The sequence below is a fragment of the Tamandua tetradactyla genome, chromosome 6 (assembly GCF_023851605.1).
Source record: "Tamandua tetradactyla isolate mTamTet1 chromosome 6, mTamTet1.pri, whole genome shotgun sequence".
Lineage (NCBI taxonomy): Eukaryota > Metazoa > Chordata > Mammalia > Pilosa > Myrmecophagidae > Tamandua > Tamandua tetradactyla.
Genome location: NC_135332.1, coordinates 75,204,092 through 75,229,386, shown reverse-complemented (window position 1 = coordinate 75,229,386; position 25,295 = coordinate 75,204,092). Strand labels below are relative to the sequence as shown.

Genomic DNA, 25,295 nt, shown 5'->3' with positions numbered 1-25,295 from the left:
CACGGGGTCGAGGGCAGCCCAGCTCACAGCACCCTCTGGGAGGCAGAGCTTACATTTCCAGGCTAGCAGCGCTTCCCATCCATCCCACCCCAACAAGGCCACCCAGCAAGGCTGGGATGGAAAGGACCTGGCAACAGCAAAGCAGCTAGTGGCTGGACAGCAGCCCAGCATGCACAGGTGCCACCGCACTCCCACAGGCTGCGTGCACAAGTACAGAGAGAAGGGGCCATCTCAGCCACAGCCCCTCCAAAGCAACGTGTTCCACAGCTGTGGGGTGATGTCTAATCCTTGGCAATTGAGGAAGTATGAAAATGGATCCAGAGAAAAGATGGTTCAGCTCACCTCAGGCACAGTGAGACAAAAAGCCTAAAATGTCATGCTTCTAGGTGACACACCTACTTGGATAATTCATAAGGTGGTGTCTTCAAGAGAAATTTTAATGCACTACTTTCACAAGCAAACTTGAAATTCAAGTCCACTAGGATTCCTCAACTGCTTTACCTGTATACTTCCCCAATCAAATTAACAAACCTAAACTTTATTTTAAACACAAAGTGGGCCTGAAGCTAACAGAAACTGTAAGTCAACAAAATAAGGATGATGTGGAAACAAATTTAACAAATAAAGAGCATGTTTTCCTAGAAGTTATGCCAGGTAGCAAGATTTTTTTATTAAAATAGCAAAACTTTCATCAAAGATGCCCAAAATAACAGAATAAACCATGTGGAAACACAGTGCTATTTGAGTAATCTACACGAATGTCTTCTGTTGATCCAAACATGATTCCATTACATTCATATATATCAGAAACTTGGCTCTGAATAATACAGGAACTTGAACTTTTAAAACTAACAAAGAAAAGTCAGGTGACACAGGCAGAGAGGTCTGCCTTTATGTGGCTCCTTTACACAATAAGGCAAGCACTAAATTCTGCAGACAAGCCACTCAGACGGACTCTACACTTCTCTGCATTAACTGTGGACTCTTTCATACAGCATCTCAATTCCAATCAGAAAGAATCACATGTTTGAAAGGAAAAAAAGACACCTGTAAAAAAACATATATACAAGTGAGTGTATATAGGTACATATACACACACACCACAAATACTATACACATAATGAAAAGAACTGAAAAGAGAGATTTAAAAGGATGGCAAAATCTCAAAATTAAAAACAACACAGTAAGAAATGTATTTTTTAAAAAGCAAACACCTTTCCCTATCCTTCCAGATAATTCATTCTGAAGTCATCAGGCAGAGCAGAGAAGGTCAGTGTCTACACAGGGATGGCAGGGGCCACAGTGGGATGAGGGATATCAGGGCCCAGACGGGTGGGGGCATGGGGGTCGTGAGGGGAACCCAGCACAGATGCGGGTGGGGGGATGGGGGTCCTGAGGGGAGCCCAGCACTGATGCAGGTCAGGGGAAAGGGGGTCCCTGAGAGGAGTCCAGCAGAGATGCAGGTGGGGGCATGGGGGTCCTGAGGGGAGCCCAGCACAGATGCAGATGGGGGGCAGGAGTCCTGAGGGGAACTCAGCACAGATGCGGGTGGGGGGACGGGGGTCCTGAGGGGAGCCCAGCACCAATGTCATGGCCCAGGTGAATGGGGGACATCCCTGTAGGGGAGTGACTTGCACAGGGACTGAGAACACACAAGGGATGAGGACAAAAGTGACAGGTAGGTGTGCAGACACAGGAGTTGGCATTCACTCAGGCTAAGGAGGCGTCCACAGGGAGGGCAGCCTGGCCAGGCTGCCAGAGGCCCAGTACTGGGAAGAGGGTTCCATGTAGGGGATGGCCTGGCAGGGTGTCACCATAAATGAATAAACAAATGAACAAAGCCAAATTAAATCATCACAGACCACAGAAACAGAACCTTTCAAATATTAAATTATTTTCATAAAACTCTATGAAATATTTATGAAAATATGAAAAACTCTATGAAAAATTAACAGAAGACAGAAAAAAGTCAATAAGAAATAAGATATCAGAAATGAGTAGGCAATTTCAGACATCTGTTTAGAAATGCATAACATATTTTATATGTCTTAGATAAATAATATGATATATAAACATATTAAGAATAAAAACATAATGCATGGCTTTAACAGAGCACAAGAACCAGCAGATGAGAGACCCCTGCGGAAGTAGAAGAAAGAGCTGAAGCAATTACTGATAATCCAGAGAGAAAGGGCAATGGAAAATACGAAAAAGGAGAAAATAAAGGGACCTTAGCAAAGCTCTAATCAGAGTCACAGAAGAAGAAAATAGAAATGAAGAGAGAATTCTAAAGAATTAATGGTGGAGAATTTTTCAGAAACAATAAAAGATGTAAAAGCCTATGAGAAACTTAACATCGATAAGCAAGATAAATAAAAATAAATCTACACCTAAACAAATCATGGTCAAACTGCAAAACACCAAAAACAAGAAAAAAAAAAATCCTAAGAGCAGCCACAGAGAAAAAGCGTCACCAAAAAGAACAACCAGACTGACAGCAGACTTTTCAAAAGCAACCACAGGAGCCTGTAGAAGGTGGATGCAGAGCCACGAGAGGCATACCAACAAGATATCTTTAAAGAATGGGGGCCAAAAAAGAAATTTTCAGACAAACAGTATGGGAGACCATTTATTACCAACAGACTTTTATCGAAGGAACTTCTAAGGAATGTATCAAAAGTAAAATCACCCCAAAGGAGAGGTCCAAACTGCACAGACACACACACACACAAAGTTGAGGAAAAGAAATTCTATACAGAAAAATCTAAACAAGGAGTGTCTTTTTAAAAAAATGTCTAATGTTAAATAAAAATATAGAGTGAAAAAAGACAATAACGAGTATTCAGGTGGAGAGGAAACAGGGTTAAATAAAGTGAACCATTTTTACTTAGAAGGTGGGTTAAGAAACTGGCTTTGAAGTATGCATGATAAAAGATTAGCATTAAAGAAGAGAAATACAGTTGTATAACTTCCAAATCAATAAAAAGGGAAAACATAAGACTATGGACACAAGAGAAATCACAATTCAAAGAAAAATAAAAGCAAAAGCACAGCAAAAAATACTGCAGACACAAAGCCCAAAGCAAGATGGCAGACCTAAATCCAAACATGTCAGTATCTCTATTAAAAAGAAATTACTGTTCAGCTTATTTGCGCTCCATAACTACATGGAACCTTGAATACAGAGTGAGATCTCATTGGTTTGTACATGGTGATGTGAGGGCCTGATACATCCCAGAGTAATCTGGGCAGAAGATTAAAAAGTATTTGCAATGTCCACTTGAGGGACTGGGAAAAAGGTGGAAATATTAAACTTCCCCACTTGGAGAATTTCTGATATTCTTGCAAGAATTGGAGACTGCCAATTTGATGGGCCAGGCCCTTGATACTGGGGCCTGCCCTTTTGAAACTTATTCCTGCAGAGGGGAAGCTAAGCCTACTTTTAACTATGCCTAAGAGTCACCCCCAGAGAACCTCTTTTGTTGCTCAGATGTGGCCTCTCTCTCTAAACTAACTGAGCAAGTAAACTGACTGCCCTCTCCCTACATGGGACATGATTCCCAGGAGCGTAAATCTCCCTGGCAACGTGGGACATGAATTCCAGGGATGAGCCAAGACCTGGCATCATGGGCCTGAGAAAGCCTTCTTGACCAAAAGGGAGAAGACACATGAAAGAAAGCTTCAGTGGCAGAGTGATTTCAAATAGAATTGAGAGGTTATTCATATGCAGTATATAGATATCCCTTTTTAGTTTTTTTGGTGTATTCAAGTAGCTAGAAAGAAACACCTGAAACTGTTGAACTGTAATCTAGTAGCCTTGATTCTTGAAGATGATGTATAACCATAGAGCTTTCACGGTGTGACCATGCAATTGTGAAAACCTTGTGACTGACACTCCTTTATCCAATGTATGGACAGATGAATAAGAAAAAAAAAGGAGAAGAGAAACAAAGAGGGGAGGGGCATGGATATTTGGGGTGAACTTTTTACTTTTTATTCTTTTTTTTTTGGAGTAATGAAAATGTTCAAAAATCTATTGTGATGATAATGCACATCTCTATGATGATACTATGAACCACTGTACAAATTGGATGATTCTATGGTATGTGAATATATAACAAATCTCAATAAAATTACATTAAAAATAAATGACACAAAATTAGTGTTAATACAGAGGAATAGCAGTTTTTCTTTTGAATTCACAATTTGGGATGTGTCATTGTAGGACATGCAAAAAAAATGAAAAGTGAACTCAAAAAAAAAGCAGTGAATTTTTAATATGACATACATACAACAGTAAGAATATAGAAAAGACATACTTTTCTATCAAAAAAGATAGAAAAAGACATACTGAGAAAATACTAAACCAAAGAAAGCTGATGTAGCTATATTCACATACGACAAAAATATCCATAAGTCCTTTTGTCTTTAAGAAGTGTTTTATATCACATCATCACCATCACTAATGCATACATAGAATTTATTGCATGCCAAATATTGTTCTAAGCTCTTGATAAATATTAATTTCCTGAATCTTCAGCACAGCCTATGTCCCACTACAAGGTATATACCCAAGAGAAATGAAAGCTTGTGTTCACATAAAAACTTGTACCTGAGTTTCTTGGCAGTATCATTCATAATAGCCAAGAAGTAGAAACAACCCACATGTGCATCAAATTAGGTACAGAAAAAACAACAAATCAAACAACGGAATATTCTCCAGCCATAAAAAGCAATTAAGTATTGATATATCATAGAACACGGAAGAACTTTGAAAACATGCTAATAAAAGAAGCCATTCAACCCCCAAACAGAACCATTCCAGCCAATCCTAAAGAACACCTAGGGGCAATTTATAAGATTCCACAAGGGTCCCATGTACTAGAGTAACTTTCTAGAAACCTACAACCTCCAGATGGGTCCATGGTCCAGATAAGTCCTGAAACCTAGCCCAGCCTCTCCAGAATATCAGATAGTTCCATCTCCCTACCGCATATTAGCGACAGACCCTTCCAATATCAAGAATTTAGAATTACCATAGCCCAAACAACCCCAATAAGAGATATGGAAAGATCAAAGGTGATGGTGGAATTATACATAGAAGATAGGACTTAACAAATGAATATGAATGCTGTATTATTAAATTGGTATCTCTTTTAGTCTCCAGTATTTTAGAGCAGCTACAAGTAAAAACCTAAAATTGTGAAATTGTAACCCATGGCAAACTCTGAAATATGTTTTACAACTAACTGTGCTGTTGTGCTTGGAAATTTATAGCTTTTTTGTACATATGTCATTTTTCAGAAAAAAAGAAGGAAAAAAAAGTTGATTGTGATGATAAAAAAGTATTTAAGCCCTCTGGCCTCCTATACTCTGGAGCAGCTAAAAGGAAAAATATGACTGGATCGCATGGTAGCCCATGACAAACTCTGGGATCTGTCCTGTAACCACTTTTTGAAGAGTGCTTTGAAAACTATTGCTTTTTCATTTCTTTGCTCTGTATATATGTTATACTATACAACAAAAAAAAGTTAAAAAAAAAAAAAAAGAAGCCATTCACAAAGGACCATATAGTGTACGACTCTATTCCTATGAAACATTAGAATACACAACTACCCAGATAGTAAATTAGCCCAGCCTAGGGCTGAAGGGGATGGAGGGGCTGGGGAGGGGAACCTAGGAGTAAGGGATTTCTTTGTGGGCTGACGGAAATATTCTGAAGCTAAATGGGATGACGGCTGCAAAATCCACTGAACTGTACAATTTACGTAAGTGAACTGTAGCAAGTGTGAATTATATCTCAATAGAAACTGTTTAAAAATACTCCATGAAGACTCAGCATCAAGGGACTGAGAAAACCTCGACTGAAAGGGGGAAGAGAGAAATGAGACAAAATAAAGTGTCAGTGGCTGAGAGATTCCAAATAGAGTTGAGTGGTTATCCTGGAAGTTATTCTTATGCATCACACAGACATCACCTTTTTAGATTAAGGTGTATTAGGCTGGAGGGAACTGCCTAAAACTGTAGAGCTGTGTTCCAGTAGCCATGTTTCCTGAAGATGATTGTATAAAGATACAGCTTTCACAAAGTGACTCTGTGATTGTGAAAACCTTGTTCTGATGTTCCTTTTATCTATGGTACAGACAGATGAGTAAAAAAATATGGATTAAAAATAAATAAATAATAGGGGAACAAATGTTAAAATAAATTGGGTAGAGGAAAATACTAGTGGTCACTGAGAAGAAGGGGTGTAAGGGGTATGGAATGTATCAGTTTTTTCTTTTTTTCTTTTTATTTCTTTTTCTGGAGTGATGTAAATGTTCTGAGAAATTATCATGGTGATGAATACACAACTGTGTAATGATACTGTGAGCCACTGACTACACACCAAGTAGGAATGTTCACATGTTAACAATGTTCATGTTCTATGTTGGTTGGTTTTATCAATAAAATTAAAAAAAAAAAATACCCCACGAAGTAGGTGGTTTTTATGCCTAATTTACAAACAAGGATACTGAAGCTCAGGTAGGCTATTACTTACTTACTAACTGGGTCAATTTTGACAAATTACATTTTACCAGGATTTTGTCTATTTTCTCTGAGCTATCAAATTTATTGGCAAAATACATTCTTGATATACCTTTGTTAATCTCCCTAGTACCTGTACCAGAGCCCCTTTCTGCACGTTTAATACTGTTGGTTGTACCTGCTCCTGTCTCCTACCAACAGTATTGCCAGAGGTTCATCTATTTCATAAGCCTTTTCAAAGAACTGCTTTGGAGTTCTGTCCACCCTTTCTTTTGAATCTTTGTTTCTATTTCATTAATTTCTAGTACTATATTCACTGTCTTCCTCCTACTTGCCTGTTTATAGCATGAGCCTTTCTTCTTTACTGTACCAAGCTGGGGAGGCAGACTCAGTATGCTGCTTCCAAAAGGGCCCAACCAGTACAACACTCAGGTGTGGGGACCACGTGCCATCTGCACCACATCTTCTTAGGGTTTTCTGCAACCTTTTAAAAAAGTAAAAGGGCCCTAATAAAATGAGGCCATCATTTTCAACTCCTGCTTAAGGCTGTAACTTTCCCTAGAAGGTATTCTTTTAGCTGTACCCTCAAAAGTTTGTTTTTTTTTTTTCCTTTCTTTTTTGTGCATGGTCCGGGAATCGAACGCAGGTCTCCCGCATGGAAGGTGGGCATTCTAACCACTGAACTACCCATGCACCCTCCTCAAAAGTTTTGATGTATAATAATTTGGTTAGTGTTCATTTATATTTTGAAATTTTTATTTAAGATTCCTATTGGGATTTCTCCCTCAACTCATGTGTCATTTAGAAATACGTCTTGTTTGTCTTTCTGTATCCAATTTTTAATTTCCGTACTTCATAGTCTTGAGAATGCAGTCTACCTGCTGGTGATACTCTAAAATTTCTTGAGATTTGTTAAATGGCCTAGTAAATTTTTTCAATATTTATCAATGTTAATTGTGTTTAAAGATGTATATTCTCAAATTGCTGGCTGCGGGGTTTTAAATAAATCCACAGACTCAAGCTTGTTACTTCTGCTGTCCAAATCTTTTATTTATGAGATATATATATGTATATATGTACACACGCACACATCTATTTGGTTTTCTAATTGACCTACCAATAATTGAGAGAGGTTATTTAAACTCTCAGGAGAACACATCTGTCCATTGTCTATGTAGTCCTATCAGTTTTTGTTTTACATAATCTTAAGCAATATTTTAGGCACCTCTATCAGCCAGGGGTCCCCAAGAGAGCTGCACCACTGGGAACACAGATCAGGTAAGGAGACAGCACACAAAGCTGCCCAGCGCTGTGGCCTCATCCTGTGAAACAAGCCTTCAGCTGTCACCATGCAAAGAGAGGCAAGGCAGGCTGCAGTGGGGCACAGACTACAAGACTCAGCAAGCTACTGAACTCCTCATCTGAAATAGGGAACTCAGCAATCCCGCCCTCGTAGGGGTAGCAGGAGGACAAGGAACCTAAGGGCTCAGAACAATGCCTGAACACAGTTGTATTCAACAAAGTTTATTCTTATATTGATTATTGCAATTAATTGCTGATAAGTATACCCACAGAGCACCTAAGAATTCTACATCCTACTGCCTAAGGGATGAGTTTTAAGCCCTGTGTCAGCTCAGGAAATTGACCTTGGGCCTGCTGAGACCCCATTATAACTGTGGAACCACTGAAGAGGCAGCTTCTCACTGAAAAGAAGGACTATAATCACTCCATCCACAGGCCTAATTTTCCAGCAGGGAAGCTTGTCTCTTCTCAGGGCTCTGAAAGAGGGAAAGGTTCCCATGAGAAATGAAAACCCAAGCCTGGTCTATGCACAGATGTGGAGTCCAAATTTACCTGCTGAGGGAGAAAAGGCCAAGCTGAGAAATGTATAAGAAGCCTGGTCCAGACAGTAACCCATAGGGTGCCCTGGAGAAGCAACACAAGACAGCACTGCAGGACACTTCCATGGATACAGAGTCAAATTTATCCCTGCCAAAAATGAGTTCATTAAGCAAAAATGTTAAACAGCACAAGAGAAGTATCCACATGAAAGAGAATGTGCAGATATAACAAAAGGGTTAGAAGCCCAAGAACTTAAGATAATAGAAAAACCTAAAGGAAACAATAAGAAAGGACCCCTTGAATTATTAAAATGATAAGAGGAATGGTAAACACAGTGAAGGAGCAAGGGAGACCTGAAAGAGAACCAAAACAAACTTCTAGAAATTTAAAACATAATGGAAAATCAGTGGATTCCTGACACACTCAAAGAGAAATTCTTTGCCCTGAAGACCAAGCTTAAGAAATTACCCAGAATGAAGCAAAGAGAGAAAAATAAATGTTAAGATAGGAAAAGCAGTTATGAGTCTCAGTGGATGGAAGAGAAAGGAACAAAGATAAATCCAGAGAAGTGCCACAAATCTCTCCCCACCCACGCATTTGCCTTTTGTCTATGTCTATTTTTTTTTCCACTGATATTATTTGTAGCAGGAAAAACAAGAAGATGGGTGCCTTAAATTCTTAAAATTTTTCTTGACCTTGTTTAACTAAATGATTTCTATATGTGGTAGGGGATATAATCAGAGATCTATGTTTAAAAAGCATGTTTTAAATAGCAAATTCAATATAATAAAGAAGAGTCCATGACCTGCTAACTGGAAAACTAGAAAGTACAAGTCAGAAGAGTCAGAATGAAAATTCTGAAAAAAAACAGGAGACTTCTATTGTCAGGGTGGGGAGAGAAGAACAGGTGAAGAAAACTGTGGGAATCCTTAAAACTTGGCCGAAGTTCACAAACCTGAATCGCGTTTTGAATTTCCCAATCAAAGACAAAACAAGACTGTAGCTCATGGTTTCAAGTTTCATTTTAGACACGAAAGTCATATGGCCTGTCAAAAGGCAAAAGAGGGTAAAAAAATCTCTGCAAACCTGCATTCTGAACCTGATGAAGCACACAGAAACAAAGACCTCTCACCCTCCCTCCGCCTCGCTCGGGGAGGACTTCCACAGCGGCCAACTCCGCTCTGCCTTTGCACAATCTTTGGCCGGCAGGGAGGAGCCACGGGAACTGGGTGCTGAGTACAAAAGCTCCCCGAAGGCCATACACACCCAGAAACTTCCAGCCCAGTGGCCCTCCCACGGCAGAGCCTTCACCCTCAAGCACAGCCACATAGGGTGGCCAGGCCACGGCTCCTTCTTCCAGGCTGGGGGTTGCCCATACACCCTCCCACCTGCCAGATGAGGTGTGCTGGAAGTGGCTTCCGGTAGGAAAAAGGAGCAAGAAAAAGGAGCTGTTTGCGCCACTTCCACCATCCCCCACACTAAATTAGCTCTGGTTTCATAAAAATTCAAATAGTGGAATTATTCGAAAAGCAAACAAATAAAAGTTTAAGTAAAGGCATTATGTATCTCAGCCTTCAAGTTCCAAATAAAGTCATCCACTTACTCATCAAAGGAAAATAAACACTCAACAATAAAACTTTCCCCAAATGTTCGCACATGCCATGGCCACATCTCACTAGAATGGCCAAATTAACTCGACACTCATTTCTCTGTACTATTAAAATGTTTGATAAAATCAAGGCTCACTGATGTTCTCAGACTTAAATTAGAAATTAGAACCACACATGCTGCCTTACAGAGCTGCTGGGTGGCCCTGAGGGTCGCAAACGGCCTGACCTCGCCCAGCTCTCATGACACTATAAGACACGGGAGGAGGCCCGGGGAGCTGCAGAAGGTTTGAGTCTCATTCACGCAGCCCAGGGACAAGCAGTCGTGTGCTCCTGAACATGCTGCTCAAGGTAGGATGTGAGGCCAGGGGATACGAGGCAGCCTCCACCTGCAAGTCCAGTTAAGCCTCTAGCTGGTGGCCCCACCACAGCAGAATGCATGGGGCCATCTCCGGCCCCCACCAGCACCCACCTGCAGTGGTGCCCAGCCAGGCTGGAGCAACACCTGGGTGATTCTGCAGAGCTGCAGAGACATGCATCTCAACTATGCTCAGAAGAGGCAAGGGGTCCCAGGCCGAGCCGTAACTTCTGAGTAAAAAGACAGCAGGGCTCAGAATTCTAAACCAAGCTACAAAGCTGCTGAAACACAGCCACAAAGCCCAAGAAAGCTGAAGCCTCCAGATCTGCTCAGGACACAGCCCTCCCCGTGGCCTCCAGACAGAGGTGCACTTTCAGATAAAGCCCCCACAATGGCCAACAGAGATGAAGTCAGAAAGCTGGCAGCAGGACTAAGAAAGGGGATGGGGGAGTAGGACGGACAGAGGGCTGGGGGGGTGGGGGGAGTACACTGTCTACAGGCAGGCCAGAGCGCTGTGCAGCCATCACAGAATCAGACCTCCAGGACGCTTAGACGAACGGCACAACTTTTTCTTGATCATTCTTCTCACTAAGAGAATTGTGGCTGGAAATGAATTATAATCAAGGAAATATAAAAATCACACATGCAACTGGAACAGGCCTGGGGAAATAAGGGCAGCATGGACTGGGTGGGGCTGAAGCAGCCCAAGAGGACACAGAGGCTAGAGCAAGCCCCCAGAGCAAAGCACTCCTGACAAGGAGGGGTGTCCTATGGCCCAAGTTGGGGAGAAAGGCATATCTCAGTCACAATCCTCCAGACAGACTTCCCAGTTCTCTCAGCAAAGCTCCACGAGGTCTATGTATGTAAGAGATGGCATCTGGTCCTGCCCTCCAGGAGGAGAGGAAAACACAAGCCCAGACCCCACTGCTGGCAATGGCTGTAAAATCCCACCCGTGGGCAGACCACGGTGGCTCAGCAGGCAAGAATGCTCGCCTGCCATGCCAGAGGACCCGGGTTCATTTCCCGGTGCCTGCCCATGTAAAAAAAAAAAAAAAAAAAAATCCCACCCGTGTAGTGAGACATGCACATTTCACAAGCCCCCAAGAGCTGAGCTGACATTCCAGGGAGTAACCTGGGGTGACTTCAATACAGCCCGAAGAGCTGTCAGGCATACACAGTACAAAATATCCCTGTCCTCCAGCATAATATAAGTAGTACAGACTACGTAACTGACAACAGCATATTTTGTCTAAAGACAACAAAAATTTAGCTGGGAAATTTAAATGATGCTTCCAAATTTTCTACAGAGTTTTCATTTCCTCTGGACAGAGATTTTTATAAATGGTTCACTTCTTTCACCCAGGTTTTTAAGTGGAAGAGATGCCTATTGCCTGTTGTCAGCACTGCAGACACACTGGCAACGAGATGTCAGGGGAGTTACCTCATCTGATCCTCAAAGCATGGGCAGATGCTGTCATCCCTTTGCACAGCAGAAAGACCGAGGCCCCGAGAGCTCAACCAACTACCCAAAGTCACACACAGGCAGGACAGGACAGGGCCAAGACGTGTCACGGCACCCACTCTGGGGATGTCTGCTGGAGCCCATGGCAGCAGAGGGGACAGTGGCAGGGCACCTGAATGGTGAATGCACTGCCTAGAGTGTACACCACAGGGCAGAGGGACAGCAAAACCCGCTGAGACCCGGCCCCTCTGCCAGGCACTGTGGCCCTCCCTGGAGGAGCACCCCTCCCTCCCACCTCCCCAGGAGCCTCTCCCAACAAGGCACTGAGTACAACAGTGCCCAGTTCCAATGTGCAGACCTGAGCTCCCCTCTTCGCACACCCTCCAGCTGGAGCAAATTCTGCTGTCACCTACCAGGCGGTGTGACCTCAGCCAAGTCACTTACCTTCTCTGTGCTCATTCTGACCTCTGCAGAGTTCCTACTTCATGATCGTGTGAAGCAGGGCACTTGATGGGCTGCATAGGTGCTACACACATAGGAAGACATGTTAAGGACAGTGCTGCATCTCTAAAGTCCTGACTCTCAGGATCCTGCCCGATGGGGGGATAGAACACAGAAACAGTAGACTGAACCCCAATAAAAACAAGAGAGGGATGTTTTTCCAGTTTAAGGCAAGAGCTACACAGTTAACGATGACAGGGTGGACAAAGACAGCAGCCTTCCTGAGGAGGCCACAGGCTGGGGGACCCACGCTGGAGGAGGTAACCCTGGAGGCGGGGGAGAAGGACAGCCTAAAATAAGGAAGACCACTGAAAGCCACTGAAGAAACAGACCCGTGCAGCCCTCTCTTTTGATCCCTGCACTGGCCAACGGCCACTCCTACTTTTGCAGAAGAGGAAGGCAAGTGAAGGCAGGGGCCACATTGGGAACACAAAAGCTTCTGAGAAGTAAAAAGAGACTATACAAGGAGAAGAACTGCTGCCACCCCCCCCCCCCCAAAAAAAGCTATCATTAAAATGCTCAGAGAGAAGACAGAAACTACTAAATAAAAATAAAGCACTAAAAAGGGACACTCAGTGGACACAAAAGAACTCTTGGAAACCAAAAATCATAGCAGCAGATATGAAATACTTAACAGAAGGGTTGCAAAATAGAGATAAAGAAACTAAGAATACTGAGGATAAAGAAATAAGTCAACATGTAAGAAATTCTTTTATATAAAGAATCAGGAATCATCATTTACATAAAATTCCAAAATAGGTAAACCAATCTATGTGGGGAGAAAATGGGATGATCTTTTGCCTTGGTCTGGGGGGAGAACAGGCAGGAAGGGGCATGAAAGTACTTTCTGGGCCAATGATAACGTTCTGTATTTTGACAGGGGTTTGGAAGACATTGGTCTGAAGTCACTAGATGGTACTCTTAAGATCTGTGCCTTTTGTTGTAAATTTTCCTCTAAGAAGAGAGTAGTAAGCAAGTGTTGAACTCTAGTTAATAATATGTCTGCTGAAGTGGTTGAGGGTAAAGTGTTGTGATGCTTGCAACTTACTTCGGAATGCAGCAAAATAAATATGATAGATTGATGGACTGATAAAGGACACGAAACACAGCTATGTGACAGAGTGAATATAGTAAAATGCTAACGCAGAATCTATATGGTGAATATATGAGCACTCACTGTAAAATTCCTACAACTTTTCTGTATGTTTGAAAAATTTTTTATATAAAATGTTGGAAAGAAAAAACAATCAAGAATTATCACACCAGACTTTTCAATAGCAGTATTTAAAGCCAGACACATGGAGAACACTGTTCAAAGTTCTAAAGGTAGACGATTTCTGGCCTCAAATTCTAAACCCCACCAAACCATCAATCAGATCATGGGTAGAACTTAGACATTTCAATCACTTAAGGTCTCTAACAATTGATTCCTCCTACTTTCTTCTCAGGAACTTACAAAAGGGAGGTGCTCCACAGCAAAGAAAGAGGAGTAACAAGAGAGAAGGTGATGTGCAAGTCAGAAAGCAGAGCTTCCAATTCAGTGAAAGAGGAAGAGACAGCCCTGAGGCTGACAGAAAAGGCAGGTGTGGGAGAAGACGCAGCAAAGAGGTGAACGTGCATTTTCCACAAAGGGAAATCCAAAGACAGCACCCAAAATGGGGCACAGGAGGAGGATGGGGCCCGCACTGACAACAGGTTAATAGGATTTCGAGTCAAGGAGGTAAATACCAAAACACTCAGCCCCTGGGCCAAGAGGACAGGGAGGGGAGGCTACCTGTCATCTCCCCATTCGGAGCTGTGCTAGCATACGAAGTGTGAGGGAATTCACATCCTGGGGACTGAGCCATCAGGAGGACAAGAGGCTGCCTTCTGCTCTCCTGGAGTCCTGGCGGCCAGGCCATATAAAGCAACCCCCTCCTGGGGCAGCTCTCAAGTGAGGCCATGTGGAGGAGGCCACTCACGGGGCACAATGCGCATGAGGGACCACCTGGGACCCTCTGGAAGGGCACAGAGGCTGGCTCAGCACCCCGCAGAGAAGAAGAACTACCCGGGCTAAGCCCTGCCCAGACCCCTGACCCTCAAAACCATGAGGAACAACAACACTGCTGGTGTTTCAAGCCATTCAGTTTGGGGGTAGTTTGTCACCCAGAAACTGGAAACCAGAGCAGCAGAAAACTGATGTATTTTTCCAACAAGCATATAGAAATATATTTAACTCTTTGAATTATATAGATGGGTAATTTGGACATAAGTAGGAAATAAACTTTTTTAATAATTAAATATACAGGTAGAATCAAGTAAAATCTTAAGACTTCCATAATAAGAAAGAAACCCTTCTAGGCCTGCAAACCTGGGACCTCTGCTGTGGCCTGGGGTGAGACCGAGCTCAGACACAGTACTGACACCAGCTCTCGGCACCTCCTCTCCCTCTCCCCACACTGCCACCACATTCCAACCTTCACAAAAGAGGAGATATTAAGAGGACATAAGCAACCAAGGGGGGGTGGTGGAGGGGGAGGTAGACAGAGAAATCACTGGCTCAAAACTGTCTTTGTTACTAAAAAAAGAAAAGGGCAGTGCAAGGGTGGGAGGAAGCGATTTTCCACAGACAGCCCAAGTCCATGCACTCGGCAGTCTGGGCCCGGTGGCCAGCTCTGGGCATGCTTTGGCAGGTCCCCGCAGCAAGGCAGCAGAGGTGAGCTCTGCACTGCCTTGACTCAAAGAGGACCCCGGACAGATTCTCACGCACAGCAGGTGAAGGGTAATAAAAGGGCAGGAGCCCTGAGAACACCAGCCTCCTTTAGGACACACGCACTCAAGATGGAACCTAAGTGCCTACATGCACACCAGCTCCTCAAGAAAAGCTTCACACACTGTCTTTATGAGAGCACCAAATATTTATCTGAGTACAACCCACACAATGCCGGTTTACATTCTAACTGTGAACACATCTGAACCCCACTCTAATCCATAAATTTCTGGGCTGGGCTAAAATGGCATTCAGGAACCTGGAGCAGTTTGGTTCTTGGGAGGCAGCAAAGTGGCGCGTTTCATTCTGGCGGATCAGGTGCTGAGTGCCCAGCCCCAGCGCACACACGAACCGTAGCTGCGGGCAGAAGTAATATCAGGTGCATCTCTACGCCCCGAGGGCCCGACTCCTACACTTAAACCCCACCCCCGACAGCACTGGCTCCAGTCTCACCTGGCAGGCAGTGGGAACAGGTCCTTCTCCTTGGGCGCCGCAGCCTCAGCCACAGCAGCCAGACCACATCCCGGCAGCCCGGCTTGGGTGAGTACTGACTATTTCTTTTCAAATTCAAGTTTCCTTTCAAAACTACTTTCAGGTGTATCTTAAAATGCCTGGCTGAGAGGTGCCTGCTCCGGCACTTGCCCTGCTCTGCCCTGCTCAGGAAGGATTACTCAGGGCAAGCAGGTGCACTGCCAGCCAGGAACCACCCGTACCCAAGTTTAATAAAAAAAAAAAAGATGAAAAAGTTTATTTGGAAAGTAAGTCCTCATTTCTGCCATAAAATTCATAAAATTTAAACCCGGAAACAAATGTATATTACTGTTTAGCTGCTTCTTACCTTAAAAACAAGGAACAAATTTCAACATAAAAGACAGCAGGGTCATAAATAGATCTGCATGTATACAATAGAGTGTTGCTGCTGAGATTAACTCCTAGCTTCTTTCATTTTAATACCTTTTAGAGTTTAAAATAAGTACTCTTTTGACAAAAGTTTAGCAAAATGAAACTTAACCAAAGAGGAGCTCTCTATAGCAAAAAGGGGATCTTCCCCTATATGAAGTTTCTCATAAATCTCTATGAGAACAAGTCCTAAGCAAATTGTTGGCCAACCCCGACCAAATTCAGACTTCCTAGAAGTAAAATCCATCCACATTTGTTAAAATCATTTCTATCTGGCATTAACCGCATCCTGTCAGTGTATGGGCATTTCTTTCACGGGTAAATGAGGCAGCTCCCCAGGCTTGGGGCTCGGGTAGAGCTGCTGGGACCATCAAGCTTGGCGGCAGCTCTCAGCCTCTGCTGAAATTATTCTTCCAAATTATATTCCAGAAACTGCATTTTTCACAAGGTAATGGTTGTTCTGAAGTTTATCCTTTATTTTAAAGAACCGAAAGTCTAAGAGGGAGTGGCGGTTAATCACTGGAAAAGTTCAATTGGAATAAAACTTACAAATCTCGTTCTTGCAACACCCCAGTGGGTAGGCGACAATGGCGTGTCCTTGAGTTATGCAATAACGCCACATCACAATATTTTAATTATAGCATGCCCTTCAAAACGTTCTAGCTGATGCAGCTCCTTGCCAGGCAGCAGGACACCACCAAAGGGACATTCCAGCATCATTTCAGCTCGTGGGTTAGCAGGCACACCAGGCACAGCCTCCCGGCTGCTACGGCAACAACCATAAAGTTAAGCCTTAATTACCTCTATGGTGTCCTATTTAAGTTCTTAAAAAGCAACGATGACATCTAGAAGAGAAAATCCCTTTCTCTTGTCTTTTTATCTGAACTCACACTCCTTAGAAACTTTTTACACAGGCCAGCCACTCACTTTTATCCCAACAGCTGGCAACGACACTAAGTGTCCACACTCATGAGCCTACCGAGAGACACCCAACCGGCAACTCAGCACTTTCAGCACAAGGCAAACAAAGCCCTGTGGGCAACCGAAACCAGTGGCTCAGCAGAGCCCGCGTGGGCGGCCGGCAGAGATGCCTCGTGGGTGGGTTGTGGGAGGCGAGACGCACAACCCAGAGGCAGCTTACCGTCCCTACCACTCTTAAGGGGTTGAGCCGATCAGTTAAAAAGTACAAGTAGATGTTTTAAATAATCGAAAAGCCACCAGTGTGGCCTTTTTAAATACTGTAGGAAGGCCTCCCTGAAAGTACTCACTGCATCATGAGCCATCTGTCTTAAGTCCTTGAATGTCAGCATCCTGCAGAATGCGGGAAGCACTTGGTGTGGACTGGTATGAATCTCATAACCAGCCCCGACCATTCCTGGTCCCCAAGCCACCAGGGCCTCCCCCTGGGTCATGAGCCCCTGACAGGCACAGACAGGGAGCTGGGCTGGCGGGCGTGTGGGTCGCTGACAGGGGCCTTACCCAGACTGCGCTCTCTCTACTTCCTGCCAGAGCCACGTGAGAGTGGGGGGAAAGATAAAGAGGCCATCACAGAAAACCCCTTTCAGGGTCATGCTAAAGCCTGAGTTTCCGGACATGCTAACACTGCAGTTCCCCAGCGAAAAAGAAACAATCAAAGGGATTCCACTTTATTAACGTTGTGATATCACAGCTGTCCAGAGATGTATTCACTAAAATGGAAATATGCATTTACCCTGGAGAAGGATAAGTGAAAACCATTTCCTTATCACCTTTAGGAAAAAACTTCGACTCTGACTGCAAATTTAAACTTCCTATAAACAGTTGAAGTTCAGGATTATATTATTTTGGCAACAATATCCTTTTCTCAGAATATTTAACACCAGCAGCTGCAGGAGAGTGCCAAACTCAGCAGGTATAAACTGACCATAGTGAGGCTGCTACAAACTTTTGTCTCTACAAACACACATGACTAACTACATCCCGGGCAGTCAGTTTTGGTTCATTTATGCTTGTAAACCTGGCTCGGGCAGGATGGAGCAACCACATATGCATATCCTAACACTATAGGCTGAGCTCCTTGGAAGCTGGCAACGCCCTGCCTTGTCCACCCCTCCTTCCCGCTGCTGCAGTGCTGTACAGGCCAGCGGACCCCCTCCAGCCTACAGCCAGACCTGAGGAAACAGTGGGCAACCCTAAGAGGTCAGCTGTGCAGAGCCACCAGCCCTGTAGCCCCAAAGCCACAGCACAGGCTCCACTGTGGGCAGTAAACCCTGCCACCCCTCCCCTCCCAGAGACTGTCATCCAGAGACCACCCATGTTTCTACCTCTCCCCTTAAAATAACATTTGCTGTTTTTGTAAGAAAACTGACCAAAGAACATAACAGAATAAAGCTCGGGTCAACATGCTAGACATGATGGCCCACAGTTTAAAAGAGCACTTGTTAACCATAAAAGCAGCTGTTTCCCACGTCATTCTTTTGGGTACTGCTCTGATAACTCACATATAATTTAACCCCTTTTACCTCTGAAAAAACTCAACGAATGTGGGTTTTTATTTCATTTTTAGCAAAAGTAAATAACACTGCTTCTAAAATTAACATTATAATTTCCTCAAATCTGGAGGAAACGTTTCTGGAGGAAATGAGTCTTGGGTTTTAAAGGCTGGAGGCAGTTCCTTCACTTTCACGCTCACTATCTCTACGACTCTGGATTTACAAATTGATAAATGTTTTGCAACCGTCATCGTTTTGATCATGATGCTTCTAGCTAATGATGAAATCATCAGCTTCTAGACCTTTGCCATAACATATCCTATACAATCATGGGAACGCGACTTGCAGAGGTTCTCACGCCTTCGGAATCAGTGAGCATAATGAGGCAAGCCGGTACAAGTCTTGCTGACTTATCTAGCTAGCCAAGCATTCACTAGAATAATGTACCCACTTCTTTTGCTGCTTCCTGAAGTGAGGAAAGGGAATTGAGCTTTTATCGCTTGGGGCACAGTTGCCCCCCAAGGCACGGGCTGAGCTCATAAAGAATTACTTCATATTTTTTCTTTTAATAAGAGAGGAAATTAGAAAGTCATGAAGCTATTATCACCTGTTTAATTTGCTCTGCTTTAACATGGGTGCCTTGCAGCTTCTGCACAGCGCATGGTGGGAGCAGCAGGAAGGCAAGGGGTGAGCAGGTGGGAAATGCAGAGCCCAGCAACTAGGGCAGGAGGCAGGGCAGGAGGCCAGGGAGGGCCTGACTCACCATAGAGAGCCGGGCCAGTCTGGCAAGCCCCCTCCTCTTCCCGACACACCCTCCACAGTCCCTCCAGGAGGGCTGTCCTCCCAGGCTTATTAGTGCAACCAGGAAATCTTATTTTGCACTCAAAATGCATGCTTAATTCTCATCGAAACATAAGGGTTTAGTAAATAAATAAGTCTTAAAAAAGAACCAGATGATAAAATGTCACAGTTAACAGGCAGATTAGGGAGGGGGAGATGTTCTTTCGTTTTGAAGAAATATGAACAAACAAGTAGAGAAACCAGTCTGCTTAGAGTAAAACCAGATGGCTTTCTTAGAACTTTAGGGATCTCAAGCAAGAATCAAAGCTTTCTCCCTTCCTACTCTCACCCTCCCAAGCAAACTTGATCTCATCTCTAGCAAGGTACCTGTGGGGCTGCATTTAAGTCATTTATTTTATTTTGTGAAACAAGTCTCCCAGATTTCCCATACATATTTCTCTATCTGCAAATGCTGCTCTCCAGCTAAGTTTTAACCTTCCTGCTGTTTGGAAGATGATGCTTTATAGCTAAAATTTCACAAAGACTCAGAACTGATCATATTTGCTTGTTACTTAAAGCAAAACTCTAGCTAAACACAGTTTTCTTAAATTATTTCCACTGAAACTTTTTTAGTTGTTTTAAAATATTTTCCAGAAGCTAATGACATTTTCCTTTTTAAGTGTTGTTAGCAAATTAGAGTACTTAGCCTTGACTTTCACCTCCGAGCTTCAGTCTCTCCCCCCCACACCCTGTCACCTCTCAGGAGTAAGGCGTCTCTCAGGTGGGCAGAGGGAGAAGGAAGTGCCTCAGGAAGATACCCAAAAGGAACGGCACCCAGGCAGACCCTGATGGCTGGAGGCCCTGCCTGCCTGCCTGCCAAGCCAGAGGCCTGAAAGTGACAGGCTGGTGACAGCTTTCCATCACAATTCCACCAGTTCAAAGTAGGTACTGCTTACAATTTCCCCTGGAGCATAGGAGATGGAAAGCTGTGGTTTTGCCATCTCTGACCAGTGGATTTTGGCCGTGCACGCTGCTTTTGAGCTTCATCAGCAAGGCAGGGATGGGCTCCCAGGCCACTCACTCCAGGGCTTGTATGAAGCAGTGAACAAAACACATATGGTCATTCTGGGACTTTCAGGCTTGCCTAGACAGTGTTTAGAAAACCACCTAAGCCGCCAAAAACACATTGGAGACAATGCTTACTGGTCCCCTTGGCCGCCTTTACCTGTTCGTGTTTAGCTGTGATTCTGGTAGGATGGAATCATATTTTTTAAGGTTCTGCGCTTTTAAACCCACATGTAGAAAACACCAGTGATGAGATTAAATTTGGCAGAACTGTAGGAAGCACTGTACTCACTGTTCTGAGAGCCAAGCTTTCACAGATACAGGTCACACAGAGGGGGTGTGTACTGGGGCTGTTCTAGGCCCAGGGCCATTTCCTGCCCACCGCCCACTCCCGCTCTCCCTCTTCTCATCCTTGAAGCCCACCAGTCTTCCTGCCCATCACAGGGAATTCATTCAGACAACCAGCCTTTGATGGGCGAGGCTCCAGAAAAGCTGTGGGAGCGCAAAGGGGCAGGGTCCTGGGGACCCTCGCCCTCCTCAGGACCCCTCCGTGCCCTCTGCAGGGAGCGTGTTCAGGCCACCCTGGCCTCACCTCACAGAATAACATTTCCCAAAACTCAAAGAATTACAGGTATTCTTAGAACTGACAATAAACAAACAGCATGGGGGGGGCTGTTTTTGCCCCCCACCCAGCATCGATTCAGAACAGGTGGGGTGAGGAAGGGAGCGTGTCTGGTTTGCTATGTCCTTGGGCAGCCTTTGCTTTGTCTTCACTGACCCCATATCAGTGCTAAGAATCTGCTCCTCTGTTGTAGTTCTGGGCCACTTGACACCAGACCCTCAAAGTAGAGCTGGTTTCCAGTTGACGTGCTGAGACAGGAAAGGAAAACGGTGTACTCACGTCTTAGAAAGCTGCTGAGTCCAGCACTACGCAAGAGTGAGCAGCGACCGCAGCACTAGGAACGCCTGAGCCTGCGATACGGGGGCAAAATGAGCCTCCTCAAAGAGCGGAAACCGAAAAAGCCGCACTATATCCCCCGGCCTCCGGGCAAACCCTTCAAGTATAAGTGCTTCCAGTGCCCCTTCACCTGCAATGAGAAGTCGCACCTCTTCAACCACATGAAGTACGGGCTCTGCAAGAACTCCATCACCTTGGTATCAGAGCAAGACCGCGTGCCCAAATGCCCTAAAGGCAGCCCTTCAGACCCCAAACACACAAGTCAGGCCGACTCCACAGCCAGGCCAACTTCTTCCAAGCCTGTCGCAAACAGACTCTCAGACTTCGATGCAAAGCTTCAGCGCAGCTTGGCCAAGGAGGGCACGGAGGAGGACACGGACTTGCGGGCACCCGCCCCACGCGCACTGACCGCCCTTCCCGCAGAGATGCCCCCGGTGAGCCCTGGCCCCGGCAGCACCCAGCCAGCACGGGAAAGCGCGGCCCGGCCGTCGGCCTTCATCCCCGTTGGAGAGCACAGACTCAAAGCACCAGAGGGGGCAGAGGGCCCCGATCCGCTGGCCTTACCGAGCCCACCCCCCAAGGCCGCCTCCTTCCACGCCAAGTCTGCGTTCCACACCCCCGGCTACCCATGGAAAGCTGGCTCAGCGTTCCTTCCGCCCGAGCTCCCACACAAGCTCCTGCCCACCAAGGGCTTTGGGGCCCTCTCTTCTTACCCGCACCCCTCACTCTCAGAGTACCCGCCTCATTTTTACACCGAGCACGGGCTGACCGCCCTCTATGCACCCTACCTACTCGCCGGGAGCGCGCCCGAATGCGACACCCCCTTGCTGTCCGTCTACAGCCCCCAGGATCAACGGCACTTCCTTCCCCACCCTGGGCCTCTCCCGAAGCACCTGGCTCAGTCTCCCTCAGCATATGATCACTACCGACTCTTACAGTCCTATCACTCGAATCTGCCCATTCCCTATGGCTTCTACAGACCAGAGTCTGCGTTCTCCTCCTACAGCCTCAAGCTCCCCCACCTGCGCGAGCCGCGCCTACTCGAGGAAACCACATTGGTCTACCCCGCCCTGAGCCCATCCACTTTAACCCCTCTCCCCTCCCACAGAAAACACCCCGAGTTTGAAAATGAAAGCCCAACTTCCCAAGTGAAAGACGCCCCCAAAGACGGTCAGGGGGAGGTGGAAGGAGCCAAGATGAGCCCTCGGGCGGGCAGCGCAGCCACGGGCTCCCCCGGGCGGCCAAGTCCCACCAACTTCATGCAGACCAGCCAGACGTGCGAGGGGCTCTGTGACCTCTCGCGGAAGCCCGCCACCAGCCCCCTGGGGAGACTCCACCAACCTGGACCCAGCCCCACGGCCTCTACACCTGTGAAGAAAAGCGCTGAAGGCCTGAAGCCCCAGGCGCCAGAGGGCAGAACTGAGTCTCCAAGAAGGTAAGAAATCTTCATGTTCAAAAACGCCAATGCCCGTCTTTGGCTGTACTCAATTAGCCAAGTTGATACTTCCTCAAAATATGTTAGGTAAGTAAAGTTCAAATGTTTCTTAGGCCAGGTTTCGGTGACGCCTTCTCTCTGCTTCTTCTAGCCTCGAAGCCGCAGACCAAGGCCCCTCCGCTCAGACAGGAGGCACCCTGCTCACCGCCATGGAGGATGCGCCGGGGACAGCTCCACTGAACCTTTCCAAGAGACCGGAGACCAAACCGGCTGCTCACGAGCACGTGTGTGAGGGCACTGCCCACAGGGAGGCCGAGGACCTCCCTGCGCCACAGGATGCACCCCTCGATCTCTCAGTGAAGGAGCCCTGCAATGCCCTCGCTCTAAGACCTGCCTTCCACAGTGCCCCACTCGGGGACGAGCCCACTGCCCTTCAAAAGACAGACACTGGCTGCTGCCGAGCAGTGCCCGGGGACACTGAGACGGCCACGGCGGGTCTTTGCTCTGACGACCCACCCTCCACACCCTCCCTCGGGCCGGCCCAAGACACACAGGCAGCCGACAACAGCGATGAGCAGAAGCAAACGGCCGCCGTGGCCCTCTGCCAGTTGGCAACCTACAGCCCCGGGCAGACCCGAGCAGACAGCGAGGAACACAAGGCCCCGGAGCCCAATCGCCAGCACGAAGAGCCCACTCCTAAACCCAAAGGACAAAAGAGGACAAATCAAAAGGATTCAGGAAAATCCCAGAATGGAGCTAAAAAACTGAAACCTAGTGACACGGCCAGAGTGTTCACTCTAAGAAAAAGAACGCGGTGTCTGAACGCCTGACTTTCTCGTATGCACTCCAAGAGCTGCGGCCAAAAAGCCACCTTCTCAAGCATTGACTAGCAGCAACAAAATTTAAAAGCACCTTTACTTTTTTTAATCTGCTTAATTATTATAAATGCAATTTTATTTTACTTCTTAAAAAAAGCCACAATTTAGTTCAGTTTTTGTAAATATTAAGGTGCTCCTATTTTTCTTCAAAAATACATTTGAATACGTCATGAACTAAACTTTTGTTTTCATTTTGTAAAATGCCAAATGAAGTACATAGGACTAAAAGGTAACTTTTTGGTGTAAGCCACCTCATAGGAGATCTACAAATACTTTTCTTATAAATATTTTAGCACTAAAACAAACTGTGTTACCTCTCTTTCTATTAAATCTGTGTGTTTTGAAATAAGTACTGAAAAAAATGCCAAGAAAAAAAAGTTTGGGGATTACCCTTAAAGTGCTTTATTATGACTGGAAATAACACACAGAATACACAAACATCAGGAAGCTATTTATACAAATAATTTATTTCCATTAGGAAAAAGCACTACTGGTGAAGGTATTATCAAAATTATTCTATTTCCTTACAATGTTACAGAGAGTTTTCTGACTTACCCTCATTTTTCATTTCTTAAAATGATGTATATATTAAGAATTTTCCAATAAACTCATATGTAAACTTTAAAGATACATAAAATGAAGAAAAATATAAACTCTGTATTATTCTTTATTTTGTAATAATACTCAAAAAGAAATCACAGCTGAGGCAGCAAATAAAACAGAGTATTATGTGCATGCACATGCATGCGTGTTTGTATACGTGCTTGTGTGAGTGTGCCCAATTGTGTGAGTGCATGCACTGTGAAGCAGGGTCACCACATCAGAACACGTGCCACTCAAAGTTTTTCCAAGGTCTTTCTCAAAGCCTTTGAAGAATCTCCTGGAACTGCAGCCTAAGCAGAGTAGACAGACCTCTGGTAGCAGTGACCGCTTCCCTCTCACAAGTCCTTCATCCCACTTTGCCAAACAAAGTCACCATCTGACCCAAGAGTTGCCAGGGTAGGAATGAGAGCAGACATCTATGTGCCACGCACCCGAGATCCCTCCCCAGGCAAGCGACTTTTGAGGCTCTGCTCTCAGCCCTAACGGAGCCCTCGGAGCCATGTGGCAAACTTCAAAGAACTAGAATCGCCAAAACAAAACTCCGTTTCCATCTACTCATGTATAGGAATATGACTTTTCAGCACTTAGAGCCATAAAAATGAAAAATAAAAGCGTATTGATGCTGAACCTTGGCTTATTCTAGCTAAAAGTCTTCCTCACCAAAGATACTTGAGCTAATTGTTTAGACAAAAATTCATTTGAAAGCTTCACTTCAAATGTCACTGGACAACAAAATGCTATTTTTGTCAATTTTCTATTAATAGTTAAATTTTTAAAAACCCAATCTAGAAGGATTTTTAGTACTTAGCACCTATAGCCACAAGAAAGGCAAAAACTATAAAGTCTCCACTCATTCCGTTTTATTGCAAGGATACATGATAGGGAGATCAATGAAACAAACATAGAAAGATAGGATAAAATACTCTAGGAAAAGTAAAATGAAATATGGGTTCAAGGAGAAAAAAGAATGACAAAATTTCTGTGAAAGAAGAACTTAATATGTTTTTAAAACAATAAAATAATATGATAGATTATCAAATTATGATGTTTCAATTCTACTGGACATATTTAAAAGAGTGATGCAGTCATTTTATTTTTAAATGACAGAACTCAGCAGGGCAAACAGCTGGCTTCACAACTGATCAAATGTATCCTAAG

General features: G+C 44.8%; 2 protein-coding genes across 4 annotated transcripts in view; one reads left to right on the top strand and one right to left on the bottom strand.

The window, feature by feature from the left end:
- Window positions 1–25,295, bottom strand: part of TBCD (tubulin folding cofactor D) — a 251,762-nt gene that overhangs the window by 144,694 nt on the left and 81,773 nt on the right. The window lies entirely within an intron of this gene.
- ZNF750 (zinc finger protein 750) lies at window positions 15,372–24,273 on the top strand. The gene is made up of 3 exons (XM_077166313.1): window positions 15,372–15,587; window positions 21,079–22,656; window positions 22,808–24,273. Exons 2-3 carry the CDS (start codon window positions 21,254–21,256, stop codon window positions 23,484–23,486), a joined length of 2,082 nt encoding a protein of 693 aa, XP_077022428.1. The 5' UTR covers window positions 15,372–15,587; window positions 21,079–21,253; the 3' UTR covers window positions 23,487–24,273.

Bases quoted from the DNA above. Each gene is read 5' to 3' on its own strand.
- ZNF750 (XM_077166313.1), top strand. From the start codon at position 21,254: ATGAGCCTCCTCAAAGAGCGGAAACCGAAAAAGCCGCACTATATCCCC. The intron at 22,657-22,807 runs GTAAGAAATCTT...TGCTTCTTCTAG, and splicing joins AGAACTGAGTCTCCAAGAAG to CCTCGAAGCCGCAGACCAAG.